The 22963-nt window shown below is 51.2% G+C and overlaps 1 protein-coding gene across 14 annotated transcripts in view; it reads left to right on the top strand.

Annotated features, from left to right (window-relative positions):
• Bmp1 (bone morphogenetic protein 1) overlaps positions 1-22786 on the top strand; it is a 46162-nt gene extending 23376 nt beyond the window's left edge. For 3 of the 14 annotated variants that reach the window (XM_030247614.1, XM_030247613.1, XM_011244932.3), the window contains 8 exons: positions 2526-2628; positions 4446-4562; positions 4791-4936; positions 5070-5265; positions 5865-5990; positions 6634-6794; positions 7141-7321; positions 8160-8737. In XM_030247614.1, the coding sequence (XP_030103474.1) occupies positions 2526-2628; positions 4446-4562; positions 4791-4936; positions 5070-5265; positions 5865-5990; positions 6634-6794; positions 7141-7321; positions 8160-8335 (1206 nt within the window). In that variant the 3' untranslated portion in view covers positions 8336-8737. The other 11 variants (XR_003950817.1, XR_001781090.2, NM_001360021.1 and 8 more) reach the window with 9 other exon arrangements.
• The last annotated feature ends 177 nt before the right edge of the window (positions 22787-22963 follow it).

Genomic DNA, 22963 nt, shown 5'->3' with positions numbered 1-22963 from the left:
CAAAGAGCTAGAATGGATTGGCAGCTTCACTTTTTTTTTTTTTTTTGGTTTTTGTTTTTTTGAGACAGGGTTTCTCTGTATAGCCCTGGCTGTCCTGGAACTCACTTTGTAGACCAGGCTGGCCTCGAACTCAAAAATCCGCCTGTCTCTGCCTCCCGAGTGCTGGGATTAAAGGCTTGCACCACCATGCCCGGCGGCAGCTTCACTTCTCAAAAATGCCGATGTTAGTAGTGATAGCAATAACTTTCCATAATAATGAAAGATAATTTTGCACATATACAATTCACTTCAAAAATAAAGTTCATTCCGATACATCCGAAGTTACTACAATTGACAAAACTTACACGAATACAGTAAGAAACAATAGTGAGTAGAGACTGTGGACCAAGGAGTGGGCAAGGAGGGGTGATAGAAACATCTTAGTCTTGTTTGGTCACGGTGGGAACTTCTGGCAGGGTGAGCTAGGAAAGATAGAGTGCTGAGATGGGAGCAGGGTCCTAGGAGTGGAGACTATGGAAGGGGTGTGTGCTCATGAATGAGCCTAGGGCATGGTGTGCTGGGGTATGGCCCAGAGGGACACAGAGACTAGGACAGATGCCATGGAACGAGAGGCCTGGCAAAAGGGCTGAGTAGGTGATGATTAAAAGCACTCAGTAGGGCTAGCAAAATGACTTTACACCAAGCTTGTCAACTTGAGTTTGATACTCGGAAACCATATGATGGAACAAGAGAACTGACTCCTGAGAGCTGTCCTCTGACCTCCACACGCCTGTGCGTATGCGCACCAAAGAAATAAAAAAACCAACATACATCCAGACCCAGCACTGACAAAGCTGGCTCGGGAGAGCATCCAGGAACCAGTGCTGTTGACGGTGATGCAGACCTTTGTTCCTAATGCTTGCCTTGGGATCTGTCTTATTCTATCCCCTGTGCTCAGCATTTAGCTTTCCACTGAAGCCCGGGGGGTGGGGGAAGGCAGTGGAGTGTGTGTGGCTTTGTCCCTTCTTTTTCAGGAAAGCCCACTAGCTGAGTATCCAACCACACATACCCCACAGGTCACAACAAGCCTGACCCTGGAACCTTTCAGGGACTCTGACAGCACAGGGGCCTTAGGGATCAATCTGGATATTTCCAAGCAAGCTCATTCCCTTATAGGGAAAGCCTCTGCCTTTTAAAAATCCATTGTCCTGGGGCTGGAGAGATAGCTCAGCACTTAGGAGACCCATGTTTGATTCGCAGTACCCGCATGGGTTGGCTCACAACCACCTGTAATTCTAGTTTGAGGGACTCATGCCTTCTTCTGGCCACTGCAGGCAATTTACAAACACGTGATACATACGCATATACTCAGGTACACACAGGTACACATAAACTATACTTGATTTTTATATATTATCTCTCTGTGTAGTCCCACCTGCCCTAGAACTCAATATGTAGACCAGGCTGGCCTCATACTCATGGATATCCTCCTGCCTCTGTCTCTCCAGTTCTGAGACTAAAGGCATGCACTACCATGCTCAGTTCTAAAGTAAAATCTTTTCTAAAAAGTTCTTGGCAGCCGGGCGTGATGGCGCACACCTTTAATTCCAGCACTTGGGAGGCAGAGACAGATGAATTTCTGAGTTCAAGGTCAGCTTGGTCTATAGAGAGAGTTCCAGGACAGTCAGGGCTATACAGAGAAACCCTGTCTCGAGGAAAAAAACAAAAAAACAAAAAACACCAAAAGAACAAAACAAAAACAAAAACAAAACAAAACAAAACAGTTCTTGGTTATGGCTATGGAGCCTTGAGACTTACCAAAGGGCTATGGCCATTGTCAGGATGATAGTAGGATTCTTTCTGTCTCCAGGGAATACTGTGGTGTCAAAGGCTATCATGGGAGCTGGCTGACCCTAGGGCTTAAAAGGAAATATAGGGCTGATTCAAAGCAAGGCCCTTGGGCTGGAGTTTACATTTTTTTCTGTACAGTCATCATACTTATGTACTCCTGTTCATACACTCCATAAGGACAGAGATATATATTAAACCCATTCCCCAGAGGGACTGTGATCTGACATTAGTCCCTGCAGATACCATGCTCCTTCTAGGAATCAGGGCCCAGGGAATTTGTATGACTGGTGTCTCAACTTTTGTTCTGGCCCCTTCTTTCCCATCTCAGAACCCCCAGTACCCTCACACTCTTCTGAGCCCTTCCTGGCCCTGCTCTCTTCCCTACGGACATTATTATTAATATTGACTGTGAGGAAACCTGACTGGCTATTTAAGCCAGCATAGTAGCTCTATACTGGGGAGGGGAATGCAAGGCAGTGGAAGCCCTGAGCCCCCATGGTGTTTGGTAATGGGAACGGCAGACAGGTGTTTTCAGTTAGTCTGATGAGGGCCATATGTGTACAATGCTGGCCGTGGCTGGTGATGGCCAACTTTCCTTCCTGCTAGGCAGTGGACATGAACCTGACTGACCCCAGGGGCAGGCACAGAGTGGGAGCCATGTAACCTTCTCTCCTCACCCTTTATTCTTCCCCTAGATTATTCTAAACTTCACATCCATGGACCTGTACCGTAGCCGCCTGTGCTGGTATGACTATGTGGAGGTGCGGGATGGCTTCTGGAGAAAGGCGCCCCTCCGAGGTAAAGGGCCCCTCAGCCTCTTCAGCCGCCTGGTTCTTTGTTGGAACCCGTTGGGGCCCAATACCCTAAGCAGGGTGACATCCCCATATGAGATCTACAAACTCTGATGTAGTTGGTCCCAGCTAGTCCCAACACTAATTAGTGCCGTGACAGTGGGCGAATTCTGTTTGGGATGCCACAGGCTTTCAGTTCTTGGTGCTGGCTTTAGGTCTACCCTCTGGAAATGTTCTTTCACTGTGAGGGTTGGGGAGTCAAAGGAATATACAAAGATGTCTGACAGGCTGCTCTTCACATCCTGTAGCTCTAGGCTCACACCCTCACTGGGATTTCCTTGATAACTGCAGGCCTGGAGCAATGGCCTGGCTCTGTTTGTTCAAGATACTTTGTCACTAATTGTATATGTGTTTGCACACACACACACACACACACACACACACACACACACACGTATGAAGTAAGTGGGATAAAGACTGCGCAAAGCCACAGGGCAAAGCAAGGCATAGTAGTGTTGTACTTCTAACTCTGGGGAAGCCAGAGGCAGAGTGATCCTGAGTTTGAGGATAGCCTGGGCTACATAGCAAGATCCTATCTTAACAAGAACGAAATCTAAAGCACCATTGGACACAAAGGCAGCTCAGTGGACACAAAATTCGAGCAAAGGGAACATCTGCATCAAGCCTGAAGTGTTGTGTGACGCTGTTCATTGTTCTGTCTGTAGTCGGAAGTGATTGGGGGCTACCTACCCACCTCAGCATCTTTGTCCCATTGTCTGGGAGAAGCAGCCACATGCTTTCGGATGATTATCCCTCACGTCTGCTTCTGATATTCTAGTAGACCTATTTGTCACCCAAAGCAACTGATGTGACATCTCCTCTGCTGTGTGTTAGGTCTCTGAGATTACAATTTTTTTTCATAACTGACACCCCTAGGCCAGCACCCACTTTCTGTCCCTTGCTTGAAACGTGAGAAAACACTGTCTTTCAGGAACACACAAATCATCTCCAATTAGTTCTTGACTGCAAAGAATTTTACAGATAACGAGCCTCACCCCATGTGTTGATTCTTATTGAGTTTGATTTGAACAGGATTGCCTTCTGGCCCTGTCCAAAGATTCTGGAGTTTGGGCTCCAAAGGCATTCCCTGGATTTGGTCCAGTGGTGTCATGCCTGGAAGAGCATGCTATGACATTACCTGCAGAGAAAGCTGCCTCTATTTCCCTCTCATTTCTTCTTTGCATGGAGGTCGCATAAAGATCAGTAACAATGGTAAATTTACTTTAAAAATGTCAATAATGCCGGGCAGTGGTGGCACACGCCTTTAATCCCAGCACTCAGGAGGGAGGCGAATCTCTGTGAATTTGAGGCCAGCCAGGAGAAACTCTGTCTTGAAAAACCAAAATAAATAAACAAACAAAAAATAGGTCAATAAAACTTTAACCCAGGACTTTGGAGGCTGAGACCAGAAGTTCAAGGCCAGGGTCTGGAGTGTTGCTCATCTGATAGAGTATTTGCACAAACCCATGCTTCAGTTAAGTTGCTGAGGTCTATAATCTCAGCACTGGGGAGGCTGAAGCCTTGAGCTTTTGACTTGGCCAGCTAGCCTGGCCAAAATAGTGAGATCTTTTCTAAAACAAATAACAAAAACATCCCCCAAACACGTGTCCCCCCCCCCCCAATACCAAAGCAAACCAGTAAAACACACATGTCCTTCAGCTCCTGCCCTGTCTCTTAAAGGGTTTCTGAGTCTTTCTCCTAGAAAGTTGGGGCTTATCTGAGGACACTCGGAACTCGAGCATCATTTGTCTTTACTGTCTGCAGGCCGGTTCTGTGGGGGCAAACTCCCCGAGCCCATCGTCTCCACCGACAGCCGCCTCTGGGTGGAATTCCGAAGCAGCAGCAACTGGGTTGGAAAGGGCTTCTTTGCTGTCTATGAAGGTACTGAGGGAGAGGAAGGGGGTCCTTGGACATTCCAGAGCCACTCCCTCCTGTTGCCTCCAGAGCCCCTTATGGGGGTTCTCCATCAGGGACAGCAGGGGTGGGAAATGGGGAGCAAGCGGGGTTATGTTGGGAGAGTGGGGAAGGGGCCCTTACTCATGGGCAAGCCTGCTGACCGCCATTATCCTGTGCTCCATCTCATTGCCACACTATCCTGTGTTCCCATAGCCATTTGCGGTGGCGATGTGAAAAAGGATAATGGCCATATCCAGTCTCCCAATTACCCAGACGATTATCGGCCCAGCAAAGTCTGCATCTGGCGGATCCAGGTGTCTGAGGGTTTCCACGTGGGCCTCACGTTCCAGTCCTTTGAGGTAGCCACGGACCCTTTAATCTACTCTACCATGCCTTTGTTGGTTTCCAGGACAGTCTACCTTCCTGAAGGCTCTAGGGATGGGGGTCCTGGAAACCAGAGCCCCTTTCCCTGACAGAGCCCCTGACTCCTAGATTGAGCGTCACGACAGTTGTGCCTACGACTACCTGGAAGTCCGTGATGGGCACAGCGAGAGCAGCAACCTCATTGGGCGCTACTGTGGCTATGAGAAGCCTGATGACATCAAAAGCACATCCAGTCGGCTCTGGCTCAAGTTCGTCTCTGACGGGTCCATTAACAAAGCTGGCTTCGCAGTCAACTTTTTCAAAGGTACTTCCTCCCCTGTCCCACGTTCTCCTTCTGTGGATGCTCAGTCCCTTATCTCTTTATTCTTCATTCATTCAGTGTGAAGACTCCATGAGAGAGATAGAGGTGCAGGGATACTGTTAAAACACTGTGGGTAAACACTAGCAAAGGTCACAGGTCATCCCCGTGAGGCACAGCACTGTGGAGGGAACGAGCAGGACAGGAGTATGTTTTTAAACCGATGTGGCCTAGGACATTCTATTTCTTCAGGCCTCAACTCTTCACCTATACAGTGGATACAGTAGCTACCCTCATACTAGGTGTCATGAAGTTAATGAAGGAGAAACGAGAGGGCTTTGGTGGGACTGGTACATAAGGGGTGATATGGCTGCCAGCTAGCCTGAATGATCAGAAGAGGGTTCTGTAGGATTTCCTTGTGGGTTCTCAGCTGCCACTGAAATATTGGGGTAGCTAAGGGCTAAACAGACAAGTGAGGCTTTTGGTTCACTCCTCTCTGCAACATGGGGAGAGGGGCCATAGGAACTTGAACCTCAAGCTCAGAGCAGGAGGAAGGCGTGAAGTCCAGCCTGTGGTTGGTGACACCCGTTCTTTCTTCCCCATAGAGGTGGATGAGTGTTCAAGGCCCAACCGCGGGGGCTGTGAGCAGCGGTGCCTGAACACCCTGGGCAGCTACAAGTGCAGCTGTGACCCTGGCTATGAGCTGGCCCCAGACAAGCGTCGGTGTGAGGGTGAGTGCCCCACTATCCAGAGCTATTGGCTTCTTTCCTGTATCCTTGGTCAAGCAAAGTTCGGGACAAGCTAGAGAGGTTCTCTAGTGCCATTCTCAGCCATGAATGAGAAAGATGTCCTACAAGTCAGCCCCCAGAACACTGGCAGGGTGTGATACACACTGGCGTTAGGGGCTTTCATTCTGACTGCTTTGTTAATATTGATCTTGACCTGGTAATTGATGTCACCACCTTTCAAAAGGGTCGTGATCCACAGTTTAATGCCACTGTTTGCGGAGTCTCAGACTGTATGCTAGTGGCAACACTTCAGGATAGCAGTTCCAGATCAGGCTGGTCTTACTGCCTTGGGCCAGCTCCTCTGGATGCCTCCCAGGACTGCCCATTTATACACATTTTCCAGGCCCTTCTGTGTCCCCTCCCATCAGATTCCTGGACCATCTTCCAGAAGAGGAAGTAGAAATGATTATATACACACACCCTTCTGCTCTTAAAATTTGGGCTCACCTTCCAAGGCCCCTACTATCTGCCCCATGCCTCCAAATTGTGGTCCCACAGACTCACATCTCCCTTTGACTGCTGCCCAACCTTGAGCCCCTAGAGTGGGGACTCCTGGTGGGTGATGCCACCTCCCTTGTCCCTCCAGCTGCCTGTGGTGGATTCCTCACCAAGCTCAATGGCTCCATCACCAGCCCCGGTTGGCCCAAAGAGTACCCTCCCAACAAAAACTGCATCTGGCAGTTGGTGGCCCCCACCCAGTACCGTATCTCCCTGCAATTTGACTTCTTCGAGACTGAGGGCAATGATGTAAGTGCCTCTGGAGCCAAGGTGGGTAGGAAGGTGGGGTGTAGGGGCTTGGCTCAGTGCCTGCCTCCTACCACTGGGAGAATTAGATAATAGGGCTCTGAGAACAGAAACTTCCCAGTACACAGAAGCTCAGAGGGCTTGCGGGGTCGCAAAGGAGGCTCTGCAGATGAGGGTGGACATTAGTTGGAAGCCTGTGGAATGAGGAAGGGCTTGGGGCCAGCTGCCCTGGGGCTCTGCGGTACACACAGCAGCGTTTTGTTGGGGAGCGCAGATGCTTAGCCTGACACTTTCCCAGGGAGTGAGTAGTCCGGAGAGAGGCAGCCTCCAGAGCTAGGCTCTCCTGCAGGTGTGCAAGTACGACTTTGTGGAGGTGCGCAGCGGACTCACGGCGGACTCTAAGCTGCATGGCAAGTTCTGCGGCTCCGAGAAGCCAGAGGTCATCACTTCCCAGTACAACAATATGCGTGTGGAGTTCAAGTCTGACAATACTGTGTCCAAAAAGGGCTTCAAGGCCCACTTCTTCTCAGGTAACTCTGGAGTCCTTGCTCTCTAGCCCCACCTCCCCAAAACTGGAGCTCCCCCGCCTTCCCTGGTCTCCTAAGCCCCCTGTCTCCCCAACTTATTATCCTCCATCAGTACAGCCCCTGGGGCATCTGAATATCTTTATTGGGTAGCCTTTAAAATCTTAGTTATGCCAGGCCTAGGGAGGGGCAGAGCATTTAAGTGCAGAAATGAGGAGGCTGGCAAGCCAAGGCCTGAAAGGGGAGGTCCTAGGACAGGGAGTTCAATTGCCTGAGAACACGGGGATAGAGAAGAGGGAGGTGTCTGCCTTGGACTGTGTCGGGCAGTTCATCTTGCTGCAGCTGCACTTCTAATCAGGCACCGCCCACCCAAGCCCACTGGGTTCATGCCAGGCCTTCCCAAAAGAGGAGTCGCCTCTGCCCTTTCATAACAAAACTGCCCATTCCCCTGCCCGTGGAAGGCCTGGCTTCATCCATCCCTTAGCTTTATCTGGCCATTTTGCAGTCCCTCTCTGGGTGGTCCAAACCCAGCCTTCCCAAGCTGGACCTCTAGGGTCTTGGGAGACCTCTCCCCTGCTCTAGGAATCCCTAAGTCTTTGGCCCCTCAGGCCAGTAGGAGGTCAGGAGCAAAAGGGCCCAGACTCAGCAGTGAATGGTGGAAATGCTCTCCAGTGGGGTGTGGAGAGAGCAGGAAGCCAGTGGGCAGGCTGGAGCAGGTGGCTCATGGAAGGGTGGGTTAGGGACCTTCAGCCTGACTTCTCCTGGCGGGGTGGACGTAGGGTGGGCAGAACCAGGAAGCCCATGACTTCGTCCATGCTGCCTCCCTTCTCCCCTCCTTACCCAGGGTCCTGCATCCTTCAGCCCCCTATGTGGCTGCCCTGCACCCTTGCCTGTCCCACCCGGATGCCATGCACCTGTCCCCGTGCACTGGTTCCCTGCTTGGCACTGCCAGCTGCCCTGCTCTGCTTAACATGTTCTGTTGAGCCATTGACCCCAGTCCCCTGTCCCATCGCTTGCTGAGACCCTCTCCGTGTAACACCAAGCCCATCCTTCCCTAGGCCCACTTAGACCAAAAAAAAAAAAAAATAGTCCTTTCCAGAGGGCTGAGGGGATAGAATACCTACCACAGTGTCCTTCTTAGAGAAACCATTACCTGCTTACTCTTGTCTGTCTCTGCCCTTCTGCTGCTCCAGTCTTGGAGAGGATATGGGGGATACCGGTGTTTGTTTGGAGCCTCTGCCTTGTCTCCCTACTACATAGTACTCAACACCATGCAAGGGATGTACATGCATGTACATGTGCTCACAACATATGCATACACACATGCGTGCACACAATATGCATTGCCCCTTGCACAAGAAACCTGCAGAGGACTCTCATCGATGGGCATCAGAGTTCAGCCTCGGGGCCTGGGGCATGTGACTCTGGCCCTCAGGAGGGGGCTGTATGGACTATTGGGACACCCATCGAGGAGACCCTAAGACAAGAAGGAGAAGCAAGACCCTGAAGACCTTCAGTCTGACCCCAGCACCTCCGGGGCATTTGGGCACTGTAGGGTGAGTGCCATCTCCTTGTTGGGGTCTGTGCCACCTCCCTTGCCCCGGTCCCCTGCAATGTCTTCTCCAGTCACAGAATGGGCCGTTCACTCTTCAGGGTGGGCCAGAGCCCCCTCCCAGATGTTCAGGCAGCCATCCACAGAACTGACATCCACACATTACTTTAGTCTTTCACTTACCCATCCACTCATTGGATTAACAGTTTTCTTTTGCCCCACCTGTGTCCCAAGCACTGGACTAGATATTTGGGAGAGCATACATGAAGAAGGCACGAGGGTCCAAACATACTAGGGAAGCCATGGCTTACTTCGTGAGCTGAGCTCCCTGGAGCTCCTACCAGAGTCTCAGGAGAGGCACACCATAGGGCCTGTCTCACAGACGGGTACAATGGCAGCTCTCTCGGTCAGGCTCTGCTCTCCTGAGGAGGAGCCTCTGGCAAGGGGCTTGACAACTCTACCTCAAGTCTAGCCCACCTGAGCATGAAATAGGGCCTTCTGGGAGTCAGGGCTACAGCCCTCAGGGTCCTGCCCTCAGCTTAGGAACTGTCCACTTACCACAAAGCTGCCTTGTCAGTGGAATGCCAACAGCCATCTTCCCACTTCGTGGCTCATCTCTGGAATTCTGGGTGTAATTGGGATCCACACACTTGTCCTGAGTGCCTGCTCCTATGCTAGGCACGTGGGCTTAGAACAATGGTGTGGCACACAGAAGTCTGTAACTGTGTGCCTGTGTGTGCCTGTCAGCATGCGAGCAGCTCTACGTGAAATGCCCACATGATGGGCTTGAACACACTCTGCATATATGTGTGTCTGAATTCACTTTGGGTCCTTGTGTCACCGTGTATGCAGGTTTCTCCGTCTTCCTATATGTGTCTGCTCCTGCCCGTGCGTTTCTCTCTCTGTATGCTTCCACACACATATAGAGTAGGTCACATGGGTCTTGTGTGTACACCCACACACAGATGGTTGTGTGTGCATGACTATGGCTTTGTGTCTGAGCCTTCGTGGTATACTATAGGTGTCTGCCTCTGTGTGTGTGTGTGTGTGTGTGTGTGTGTGTGTGTGTGTGTGTGTGTGATACCTAACATGTATACATGTTTACCTGTGTTTCCATGTTTGTACAGCAGACCTTTCATGTACAGGGCTGTGTTTACGGTTGTGTTCTTGGGTGTGCATGTCTGTTTCTCACACACTCTGTAGGCAGCTGTCACAAGGAGGGTGAGCAGTGAGCCCTTTCCACCGCTCCCCTCTACTCTGAGTTTCTCTTCCCCCGTGTGCACGCCTCAGAGTGTGCCATCCCTCCAGCCCTACCTCTTGCCACAGCCTCAGTCTTGTCCCCTGTTGCTGTGCCTCCTGCTAACCCAGCCGTAGTGACATGGCCATTCTGCATGTGGATCTGCCTGCCCTCCTGCCCTCTTCCCTGTCCGCCTGTCTGGAGACCCTGGGTCTAGTTTTTATTGATTTCCTTCCCTGGTTCCTGCCCTCCACCCTCTTCACCCCCACTCCTTTGTCCCTTTTCTCCTTCTCTCTCTCATTTCAGAAAAGAGGCCAGCTCTGCAGCCCCCTCGGGGACGCCCCCACCAGCTCAAATTCCGAGTGCAGAAAAGAAACCGGACCCCCCAATGAGGCCTGCCAGGCCCCCAGACCCTTCATTACTCAGGAAGCTCACCTCGGACGGAGTGGGCTGGGGGCTTTGGAGCCCACCCGTTCCCTGCCTCCACTCTGCCATTCCGGCCGCCTCCTTTGGCTGGACAGAACTGGTGCTCTCCTCTCCCCCCCGCCCCCTCCCATTTTGATGGTGTCTGTGACATTTCCTGTTGTGAAGTAAAAGAGGGACCCCTGCGTCCTGCTCCTTTCTCTTGCAGTCTGCTTGTCCCTGTGTCTGTTTTTCCACTTGTCCGTCTGTCCAGTAAGCAGGTAATGGTAGAGGTTCCCATGCTGGTCAGCTCCAGACCCCAGCCCTCCCTCCACCCTTCTGCCCACCTCTACCTTCTCTGCCCAGAGCGGAGGCCCACCCAGCTGGCCCCACTGAAGCAGTGACCAGAGCTCCATCGTCACCCTCACCTCCCACTCTGCACCCAGCCCCCCTGTGCGAGCACGCCCTCCCACAGGAGGAAGCCCCACCAGGCCTCCCACTTCCCCTGGGGTGAGCAGACCTCAGCCCACACAGACCCACTGCTCTCGTTTGCACCCTACAGATAAGGATGAATGTTCCAAGGACAATGGTGGATGCCAGCAAGACTGTGTGAACACGTTCGGCAGCTACGAGTGTCAGTGCCGCAGTGGCTTCGTCCTTCACGACAACAAACATGACTGTAAAGAAGGTAAGACCTGCGTAGAGGGCGAGGAGGATGGAGAGGGGGACCAGGGCTTGCTGAGCACCTCACACTGCCCAGAGACTTCCCCATGCAGACATCTCCATCCTGAGCAAGGGAAAGCTAGAACCTCCCGTGTGGTGCACGGACCACCCTCCCTCGCTGTGGTACCCTGGTCACATGCACAGGTCCTCTCCCCTGGTCCACATCAGGAGAAGAGTCTTACGGATGCTGAAGGTCCATTTCTAGGAGTCTTAAAACCTGAATCTAGCCTGGGTGTGGTGGCACGTGTCTTTAATCCCAGCACTTGGTAGGCAGAGATTGATGGATCTCTGTGAGTTCGAGGCCAACCTGGTCTACATAGTTCCAGGATAGCCAGGGCTACAGAGAGAAACCCTATCTTGAACCCTGCCCCCCTCAAAAAGGTAAAAAACAAAACAGAAAAACCCTGAATCCAAGACTTCCTGTTTGTTACGGCCTTCTCTGACACACAGCACAGATAAGATAGCAGCTAAGAACACAGACTCTGAGGCTAGGCGGCCTGGCCTGGATCTGTCACTTGGGTAACTGTGTGCTCTTGAGTGGCCTGCTTAGTCACTCTGTTTCTGTGCAAAATGATGATCACGCTCATTCCTAAAAGAGAGCGGCGAGTGGGGCTGGGAAGTTTTGGAGTTGTCCCAGCCACACAGTTAAGTGTATTGCCATCACCCGCCGGCCACACTTTTCACCCTGGGGACTCTGAGCTGGGCTGCCACTTTCTGATGAGCACTGATCCTGAATATACATGATAAGCACCCCAACCTGAATATTCAAAATCCAGAATGTTCTAAAAATCTGACTTTTTTTTAACATTCTCATGATACTACAAATAGGAGATTCTACCCCTAACCTCATGCGATTGGTTGTAATCAAATCACAGGCACACAAAAATATGATGGAAAATACCTTCATTCAGAGATTGGCAAGATGGCTCAGCCTAAGTTCATCCCTAGAAACCTGCATAAGGTGGAAGCAGAGAACCAACTCCACAGAATTGCCCTCGATGATGATGATGATGATATTATTATTTTAAATTTTTATTTTTAATTGGGGGGGGGGCATGTATGTGCACATGACTGCAGTTACCAGTGGAGGCCAGAAGAGGGCATTGGATTCTCCTGAAGCTGGAAACTTGATGTGGATGCTGGGAGCTGAACTTTGACCCTCTGGAAGAGCAGTATGTGTTCTTAGCCAATAAGCCATCTCTTTAGCCCCAAATTTTACAAAGTTAAGAAGAAGCTTCAGGCTGTGTTCATAGGGTAGATATGAAATGTGAATGAATTTAGCTGAGACTTGAGTGCCGTCTTATCGCCCATTACCTACTCTCCTCCACTGCCAACCCTTCTAGTCACAAGCATTTTGCATAAGGGATGTTCAGACTATTTAAAGCACCTCCCCTTTACACACAAGGCACCCGATGCCTCTTTGGACACGATACAATGCTACTGTTCTGACTCCTAAGTTCTGTGCCCTGTACTGGTAGGCTTGAGCAATTGCAATCCCAACAGCCTAACACCCTGTCTCCACCACCGAATGTGTGACTCCGAGGGGTGAATCATTTAACCCCTCAGAGGCTGTTTCTTCATTCATTGCATGATAAACAAAATCCCTGCTCTTCCGAGCGCTGAGCCGTAATAGCTATTATTATTCTGCTCACTGAGGTGGTCGCTAACAAAGGACTCTTCGCTATCATTAAGTGAACAGCCCAAGAATAAATAAAGACACATCTGAGCAGAATTAAGAGAACTGAAGCACCCGGTGGTGAAGCTGCGTGAAGCCCAGAGCTTCCACCAAGCACTGAGGGTGCCGGGGTATAGAACTTCTGACTCACAGAGCACCCGCTGCTCTCAGCTAGCTGAACCCAGTCCTCTGCATTTCTAAGCCACGTTCTCCTCCTACAGTTTAGATAGAAAGGGATGGTGGCTTGCTTCTCACTGCACCTTCTGGCGCACTCAGAAACACTCACGCTTCCTCCCTTGGAGGTAGGCTAATGCAGATCAGGTCTCATGCCTGGCCCCCATGGAAGAGCTAATTCTACTAAAGGTTCTTTTGGGGCTTGTGCACAGAGATGGCACCCAGCCTGAGAAGAGATGTGGGCACCCATGGGAGGTAGAACAGGAAAGCCCGTGTGGAGGTGGGGTGGGCAGAGAGGCCACCAGAAGCTGCAGGTGAGTGGTGGGGACAGCCCCCCTCCCCAACAACAGCAAAGAGTCAGGCTCTACACACACACACACACACACACACACACACACACACACACACACTCACATACACACACACTCTCATATACAGAGAGAGAGAGAGAGAAAGAATGATTCGAGGACTTAAGAGTTAGATGAACCTCGACTCTGGTCTCCATGTGTAGCCTGTGTCTACCTGTCTCTTTTCCCTTGACAACCCCACCACACATTGATGGATTGCTTTCTGCATCCAGCCTTGTATCACCTAAAAACTATCTGAAGAAAAGAACTTAAAGAGGGCAAGTTTTATCTTGGCTCAGGAAAGGTTTGGTCCATAGTCCCTTGGCTCCATCACTTTGAACTTCAGGCAAGGCCAAAACCATGGCAAGAAGTTCATGATGGAGCAAGGAGCAAAGCTGCTCAACTTATGGTGACCCAGAAGGGTATGGGGGAGCAGAAAGGCAGAAAGAGGCAGCAGTGGCCAGGAACGAGATATGAGCCCTTCAAGGACACATCCTTACAAGGATGCTCTTTCTCCAGGCTCCAACCCCAAGAGTTTTCAACCCCCTTCCCACCCAACAGTCTGTCTGGTTATAAACACATCAGTGGGTCAATCCATTGAGTAGATCAGATTCCCTCACCATCCAGTGACAGTACAAAAGTCATATTGCTGCCCTGGGGACAAAACCTTTATCTCTCGAGTGTATAGGGGACATTTAGATCTGAATCATACACTTGTCTCTAAGGGTTCCGCCACTCTATGCTCATGGATAGATCTGATCATTGGCTTTTGCTTTGTTTTGGGATGGGGCCTCACACCATGGTCTAGGCCAGCCTTTACCTGACCTTGCGGCAGTGAGCATTGGCTTTTAAATGTGTGTTTGGGAGGCTGCCTTGCTTTGTGTGGATGTAGATAGAGGAGGTATAGGTGAGGAGCTTGTGATGGTGGGGAGATAATGGGGAGACCAGCCGGAAAGAAACAAGCAAGAGACATGGGAGAGTGTCTTCAGGAGTTCACGGGCTCCAGAACTGGGAGGAGGTGATCCTCTTTGTGTAAGGTTTCCCTGGCTACTGACAGCAGTGAACCCCAGCTTCCAAAAGGACAGTCCATTTCCATTGAGAGGTGGACTCTCAGAGGCCCCAGGATAGGAGGAAAGAAAAGTCAAGGAGGGCTCTCATCTGAGGGCCTCGTTTCTTCATGCCTCAGGAGGGAGACTGATTGGCTGCCAGGAGGGAAGGTACTGGAGACCGTAGATTGACCAGGCTGGAGGTTTGGGACAGTTGCTGATAGATGGACTTAGTGAGGAACGGGTGTAATAAGGGTCTAATGATCTGGGGGCCCTGGTGAGGCAGGACACCACAAACGGCCTTTCTATTTCTTTATTTTGTCTGTGTATGTGTTCAAGTGTGTGTGTGTGTGTGTGTGTGTGTGTGTGTGTGTGTGTGTTTGCATGTGGATGCCACAGGTTGACATCAGGAGCCTCCCTCAATCACTCTCCACCATATTTCTTGAGATAGGGTCTTTTTTTTTTTTAAAAGATTTATTTATTTTATTATATGTAAGTACACTGTAGCTGTCTTCAGCCACACCAGAAGAGGGCATCAGATCCCATTACAGATGGTTGTGAGCCACCATGTGGTTGCTGGAATTTAACTCAGGACCTCAGTAGTCAGTGCTCTTAACCACTGAGCCATCTCTCCAGCCCCCGAGACAGGGTCTTTTACTGAGCCTGGGGTCCAATGATTTGGCTAGACTAGATGGCCAGCAAGTTCCAGGGACCCTCCTGTCCGTGCCACAGCGGTGTTGAGATTTTAGGTGCGTGGTATCACACCTGGCTTTTATGTGGGTGCTGGGGATTGTATTTATATGGCAAACATGTATTTGTTTGTTTTGGGCTTTTTCCCCCCTTCAAGATAGGGTTTCTCTGTATAGCCTTGGCTGTCCTGGAACTCACTCTGTAGAGCAGGCTGGCCTCGAACTCAGAAATCCACCTGCCTCTGCCTCCTGAGTGCTGGGATTAAAGGCGTGCACCACCACTGCCTGGCTGGTGAGCACTTTATTAACTGAGCTACCCCTCTAGAATCCTCTTGCTTATTTGTGCGTTTGCTTTGTATTGAAGATTGAACTTAGGGCCTTACACATCCCAGGCAAGTGTTCTACCACTGAGCTCCATTCCCGGGTCTCTTTTTGTTTTTTATTTTGAGGGAAACGTCTTGCTGAACTGCCTGATCTGGCTTTTAACTTACTCTGTAACTAGCTGGACTTGCGATCCTTCTGTCTTGACCTCCCTTGTAGCTGGATACACCATATGCTGCTACCAGGCCAGCTGAATGGGCTCTCTAGCATGTCAGCTTTTTGGTGATCAGCCATGTAGTTCAGCTGCAGAGGGCAACCAACTCGTCTATACTACAGTGGAAGACAGACTTCTAGGTGATGGGTCTGTGCCCTGAATTCAAGCAACCTCTATCTGAAAATATAGTTAGTCCCATGATGGGTCCATCTGTATTAATGTGGCTCAGATTTTTTTTTTCTTGTCATTGTTCCTCAAACAGTGCAGTAAATTGCTGAATGTGGTGGTCCACAGCTGTAACCTCAGTGCTCAGGAGCCCAAAGGATGATGAGTGCGAGCCTTGTATGAGCTATGTAGAAAGACCCCCAGCTAAACAAACAAATGAACAACCCATTTACATTATGTTAAATATGATATAAGGACCCCCCCCCCAAGATTTAAAGTGCACAGAATGTGCTGAGAATATAGTTCAAAGTTTTTTGCCCAGCATGCACAATACCCTGGGTTTGATTCTCAGGACCATATAAACTGGTCATGATGCCAATAATCCCAGCACTTAGGAGATGGAGGCAGGGACATTAGAAGTTCAAGAACATCCTGAGCTATGTGAGACTGATAGGGTTGGAGGAGGGAGGAAAGGAAGAAGGGAGGGAGAGAGGGAGAGAGAGGACAATGATGGGAAGGTATGTGTGGGGGCCTCTATTTTATAATAGAGACTTGAGAATTGTGGGTTTTGGTAGTTGTGAGGGGTTCTAGATCAAATCCCGTGTGGATACTTAGGGACCTCTAAGCTGGAGAAAAGAAAAACGCAAGAGGGTGATACATACTGGAAAAACCTAGAGTGAGGTTGTAAGGAGAGATATGAACCAGAAAAACTGAGAAAAATCAGCAGTCAGAGAGGCCATGATGGGTGGCATCACTTGTCCGTTGCTGTCACCTGTGATGGAAGTGGGAGTGGAGTTTGGGGATGACTGAGTCGGGTGCCAAAGTCGCTGGTGACTGTGGAGGTCGCTGGGGCCCAAAAGATGACAGCGCCTCACAGTGCACCTAGGTTCCCAGGTTGCTGAGCGGAGAAAGAGTGTGACAGTTGGGCAGAAGTGGTGTGGCCAGGAGGTCACAAAAAGGGTAGTGGACCTCTCTGCTGACCTTAGGGGTCTCAACCAAGGCTTCATTAGAAACCAAATCATTAAATTCCTCCAAGGGGTAACTGAATGAAGAAGAAATGGTGTGCATCTTCAGTCCATTTTATGAATGGAGGAGAAGAGGCAAAGCCACAGAGTGGACAGGAGGGGTGCCCCTTCTTCATAGGAGGCACTGGGGTGGGAGGTCCCTTGTCATCCCCTTGTGTCACTCACATCTTTCAGCTGGCTGTGAACACAAGGTGACATCCACCAGTGGCACCATCACCAGCCCCAACTGGCCTGACAAGTACCCCAGCAAGAAGGAGTGTACGTGGGCTATCTCCAGCACCCCTGGGCACCGGGTAAAGCTGGTAAGATACCACTTGACACCCTGTATGGACACCTTGACCCCATGCCATGTGGCCATTTGCTTCTGCCATCTACAAAGACTTGTGTGAGTCCAAGGTATTGGCTGTACAGGGGGGCCTGGCAAAGCCTAGGGACATTCCCATCTATGTGGAAACAAGTCTTCTGGAACAGGAGCCCTCTTTCTTCTGAATAATATATTGGGGTGTCTCTGACACTGCCCATTCCTGAGTCCTCCCTCTCTGACATTCCTGTGTCCTCCCTCACCATCATCCCACAGCCCTTATTTCAACCATGGTTGTGTATGAGCTGGAGGCCAGAGGTGCAGAGATCTGAGGACTCCTCCCCACTAGCTGCCCTGGCCATACCACTCTCTAATCTGAACTCTTGTATCCTCCAGACTTTCGTGGAGATGGATATTGAGTCTCAGCCCGAGTGTGCTTATGACCACCTGGAGGTGTTCGATGGACGTGATGCCAAGGCACCAGTCCTTGGACGATTCTGTGGCAGTAAGAAGCCTGAGCCAGTCCTGGCTACAGGCAACCGCATGTTCTTGCGCTTCTACTCAGACAACTCGGTACAGAGGAAAGGTTTCCAGGCATCCCACTCCACAGGTGAGGCCAGCCTTGGGCTAGGCGACACCTACCCCTACACTGCTGTTTGCTCTGGATACACTGCTGACTCTGGTTGCCAACCCTGGTCTTGAGTTTACAAAAAGGGCCTTTGTGGGTCCATAGAGCAGAGCCCTGTAGCCCCAGGACCAGTATTGTGTTCTGAGGACGAGATCATCGGAGTGAACACTCAGGGACTGAGAAGAAGTTGTAGGGATTACAAAAGTCATTAAATAGAGTTCTGCGACAGCAATCAGAGGAACCTAGGAGCAAGGAGAGCATCATTCTAAGTACAGGTCAGAAAATGAGCCTAGCAGGAGCCGATCCCGGCCCGGGAGGAGCTTGTCCTGCTTTTGTCTATTTGACCAAGTGGCAGTCAATGAACCGCCGCCCACCCCAGGAACTCCCAGTCTAGCAGAGAGATAAGCCAGGCACTGATGATTATAGTCAAAGCATGACGAGGGTAAAAGAAACAGGAAAAAAAAAAACCGACCTCAGGGGGCTGGTTAGAGTCATTCCACATGGTGGGGGAGAGGGTGCAGAGTTCCAGCGGGGCTCAGGGTACACACAGGTAGACAGCAAGTCACCTGGTCTGACTAGAGCAGAGAGGGTGTGGGGTGGCGGTGAGGATGCAGAGAGAAGCTAGGGACCAGTCCTGGGGTGGGGGCCAGAAGGCAGGCCAAGGATATCCGTATTGGATTTCCTTGTCTACTGGTGGGTCTTGGGCATCCCAGAACTGATAGGTCCACAGACACCACCACCCCCCCCCCCATTCTCTGTGCCTCTTTCAAGGCTCCCTTCCCACCTCTCCCACAGAAACGGAGCCTAGGGTGTAAGAGGAAGTCCAGGGACACACAGGGGAGAGTGGCTGCTGTGTCCAGGCCTTGCTTACAATTTGCCTTGCCCAGCACAAGTTCACAAACCAGAGGCTGGAACTCCATCTGGCTTGCAAACTTCAGCGTTTGAGCCGCCGTGGAGGAGTTGGGTTTATTTGTTTGTTGTTGTTTGGTTGATGTGTGTTTTGTTTGTTTGTTTAAACTTGAGCCAACCCTTAAAGACCAGTTCACACACCAAACCCAAAGGCATAGCTTTTCTCTTCCACGCTAGCTCTCAGCTAGAACACAGAAGCAGTTTCTTCTCAAGTAAAGCTAGCCTCTCCCGACACCACTGCTTGACGCTACCTCTTACTTAGGGTCTCACTCTAGAGTGTCCCCTAGCCTCCTCCTTGGGTTTCCATCCAGAGGTGGCATAGCAAGGGCATTTGCTTGAGGCTAAGCCAGATCCCACCCAGCACTGGCCACATGGCCTCCCGTAGTGGGAATCTGTCTCCGTGGTTCGGGGTGGTACTGCACAGGACTGGGAATGTGGTGGTCAGCCTTGTGACCAATCATCACACACTGATCGGTCATCAGTGGTGATCAATCTTGTCATCCACTCCCTGCAGAGTGTGGGGGCCAAGTGCGGGCAGATGTGAAGACCAAAGACCTTTATTCCCATGCCCAGTTCGGCGATAACAACTACCCTGGAGGGGTGGACTGCGAGTGGGTCATCGTGGCCGAGGAAGGCTATGGCGTGGAGCTGGTGTTCCAGACCTTCGAGGTGGAGGAGGAGACTGACTGTGGCTATGACTACATAGAGCTCTTTGATGGCTACGACAGCACAGCTCCCAGACTGGGGCGCTACTGTGGTTCTGGGGTGAGCACCCTTCTCACCCCATATTGCCTTTGAACCCTCACCCAAACCCCCAGCACTGATGCAGCTAGCATCCCTGGAGACCTAGGGTACTAGGCTGAGTGGAAGGGCTTGCCCGGCCCTCTGAGAAGCTAATATGCAAAACCTGGGGCCACTCACAGAGACCATCACACCCGGGCATCCTTACCCAGGAAACCAGGGTCCTTTCCGGGTAGTGTAAAGGTTTCCACCAACTCCTGGCCTGGGCCCCACCCAGACCTAGGCTCCCATGGGACCAGTTTGGTCTGACTTGCAGAACTGCATGAATCTGGAAATGGGGGTGATAGGGTTCTTCCTGAACCACTCAACCCTTGACCCCATCGCCACCACTTCCCTGGGCTGAACTGGTTGGGGGATGAGGGACAGAGGTTAGGGCCGGAACCAGAAGCAGGGGCCCTGAGCTAGGCTCTCACTAGACTGGTTGGACCACGCCATTGTCTCTTTCCCATGGTGAGAGCCTATTGTGTCCTAAAGCCTTTGCTGCTGCTATTCTAGCAGGCCCCTAGGGGTTGCTTCTGAGTCTGTCTAGAGAGGGTCTGCTGAAGCTGTGTGCACAATCACTTTGGCAGGTTTGTAAGAAAGACCAGGCCCAGCCCATGGATACATTTATCTTCCTCCCAGTAACAGATTAGGGTCTCTGTCTCTGTCTCTCTGTCTCTCTCTGTTTCCTTCCCTCCCTCCCCTTCCCTTCCCTCCTTTCTCCCGCCATCCTTCACCACTTCCCTCACATGTATCCATGCTCCCTGGCCCCTGCCCCTCTCTCCTCTCATTTGCTGCCCCAAGAAAGGCTAAACTTCCCTGGAGCAGTCTCAGCTGCCAGCCCTGGCTGGACCTCCCCTTAGGGGCTGAGCTGCAGCCTAGCATGAGCAGCAGAGACTGGGCCAAAGAAGAACAGGCTGGGGGGGGGGTGAGGGGGAAGAGAGGCTATCCATGTACAGCTGTCAGCCCACCTATGTCTCTGGCATCTCTGGCTGCCAAATTAGTGCTTCCTACCTGCATAGACACACAACAAATGAGATGTCTCCAGGGGAAGTCTTCCAGGGATATCCCCAGGCTGGGGCCAGCAGAGGGGATGTGGGAGAGGAACTCAGGCAGGGCTTCTTCTTGGCACAGTTACTGGAAATCTCTTCAAGGCTGTGGAGAATGGCTCCTTCTATGATTGGAGGGCCAAGGCATAAAGTCACTTCAGAAGGACATTGCCTGTCTCCCTCAGTCCCTGGCCCTTGGCTTTAGGCAACACTTCAGGATCTGGAGTCAGAGCAAACATTGGGTCTAGAGCCATAACTGGGGCAGGAGAGGAATGAAGTCAAGGACAGCAGAGCCCATACTTGGGTTCCCTGCCTAGCCTGATAGACAGAGAAGGGGTGGCCCATCCTCTCTGAGTGGCATGTGCTTGGAAGCCCAGAACCAGAGAGACAGAGACAGGCAGACCCCTGGGGCTCACTGGCCAACCACTACGTGGCAAGTTCCAGGCCAGTGGGATCCTATCTCACTAATTAATTAATTGTGATTGGCACCTGAGGATAGAGGTTACCCTCTAACCCTCTACACACACACACACACACACACACACACACACACACACACAGAGTGAGAGAGAGACAGAGAGAATACGTAAATAAATTAATAAATAAATAAAAGCAATGGCTGGCTCTGCTCTGAGCTTAGCTTGGTGAGTTGGTTTTGTTTTGAGGTAGGGTGTCACTATGTAAAACTGGTTGGACTTGAACGTACAGAGATCTGCCTACCTCTGCCTCCTAAGTGTCCCAAATGCAGAGATAAAGGCCACTGCACCTGTCCAGCTCTGATTCTGATCTTCAAACAAGCTACCATCTTCCAGATTTCACCTTAAAATCCTGGTAGCATGAAACTGTTTCATTTAAAAAGAATGTTTTTAATTGTGTGGGTGGGGCTGGGGAGGGGCGCTTGTGCAGTACCTGAAAAGGCTAGACAGAGGCACCGGATCTTCGAGAACTAGAGTTATAGGTGGTTGTGAGCCACCCATTGTGGGAACTGAACTCAGGGTCTCTAGAGATAAGGAAGTACTCTTAACTACTGAGCCATCCCTTCAGCCCTACATCCATCAATCTTGATCTCTTCTCTTCTCTTCTCTTCTCTTCTCTTCTCTTCTCTTCTCTTCTCTTCTCTTCTCTTCTCTTCTCTTCTCTTCTCCTCTCCTCTCCTCTCCTCTCCTCTCCTCTCCTCTCCTCTCCTCTCCTCTCCTCTCCTCTCCTATCTTCTCTTTTCCCTTCCCTTCCCTTCCCTTCCCTTCCCTTCCCTTCCCTTCCCTTCTCCTTCTCCTTCCTTCCTTCCTTCCTTCCTTCCTTCCTTCCTTCTCTCTCCCATCCTAACACACACACACACACACACACACACACACACACACCCCAAGTGGTCTCATTCTCACTGGAGAGCCCAGACTGTTCTCCAGCATGTCTTGAGTGGTGGGATTGCAGGCAAGCACCACCTGCTTCATGGGGAATCTTGAGACACCCAGGACCTCAGGGAGGGAAGCCAGCAAGCACAGTCCTATCCCAACTCCTCATGTCCATCCTTCTCCCTGGCAGCCTCCCGAGGAAGTGTACTCGGCTGGAGATTCTGTCCTGGTGAAGTTCCACTCTGACGACACCATCTCCAAGAAAGGCTTCCACCTGCGGTACACAAGCACCAAGTTCCAGGACACACTCCACAGCAGGAAGTGACCTCTGCCCCTGCTTGGTAGCGGGAACTGGAGTCCTGCTTCCCTCAATCACCCAGACTGGACAGCAGGGGTGACAGGCAGATGGTGACACATTGTCCCTCACCCCCAGGCACCAGGGCCAGTGGGCCAGGTGTCAACAGGAGGCAAGGGACTTGGACTCCCTGTAAGCCAGTTCCCCATGCCCTCCTGTCAGTGGGGCCGGGGAACCGGAGCTTTCACTGAGACACTTGAAGTGACCATTCCTCCTTGGGGCCCTGCCTGGGGTAAGACAGTCTCTGTGCAGGACCCTGCGGGCTTCTCTGCCGTCTTTACACACTGTATTGTGTATAGCCGGTGTCCCTAATCTTTATTGTAACGTACATTTCCTGCCCCTTCTCCAGCCTTGATTTGGTTTTATATTGACCCACCACTTCTATGCTTCCTGGGTATCCCCTGGGAGCCGTGACGGGGAGCTAGAGAAGAGAGAGTGGATGAATAAGACAGGGCTTCTCTTAGGCCCACTGGCTCATCAGCCACACCAGGGCACCCCAGCCAATAAACAGAAAGTGTTACAGCCAATATCCTGTGCCAGATGCTGTCTATGATGCGGGGGCATGGTGGTTTCTTCCAGATGTTCTAGCTTTCTGGGTGTCTGAAGCCAGTATGGAGCCAAAACACCTGGTTTTGCTGGCTGCCCTTCCCTCTCAACATTCCAGAACTCCTAAGGGTGTGATTTCGCACTGGGGTGGACACACACAC

This window comes from Mus musculus, chromosome 14 (assembly GCF_000001635.26).
Source record: "Mus musculus strain C57BL/6J chromosome 14, GRCm38.p6 C57BL/6J".
Taxonomy (NCBI): Eukaryota; Metazoa; Chordata; class Mammalia; order Rodentia; family Muridae; genus Mus; species Mus musculus.
The sequence above is the reverse complement of the archived record's forward strand: the minus strand, read 5'-3'. Positions and strand labels throughout refer to the sequence as shown.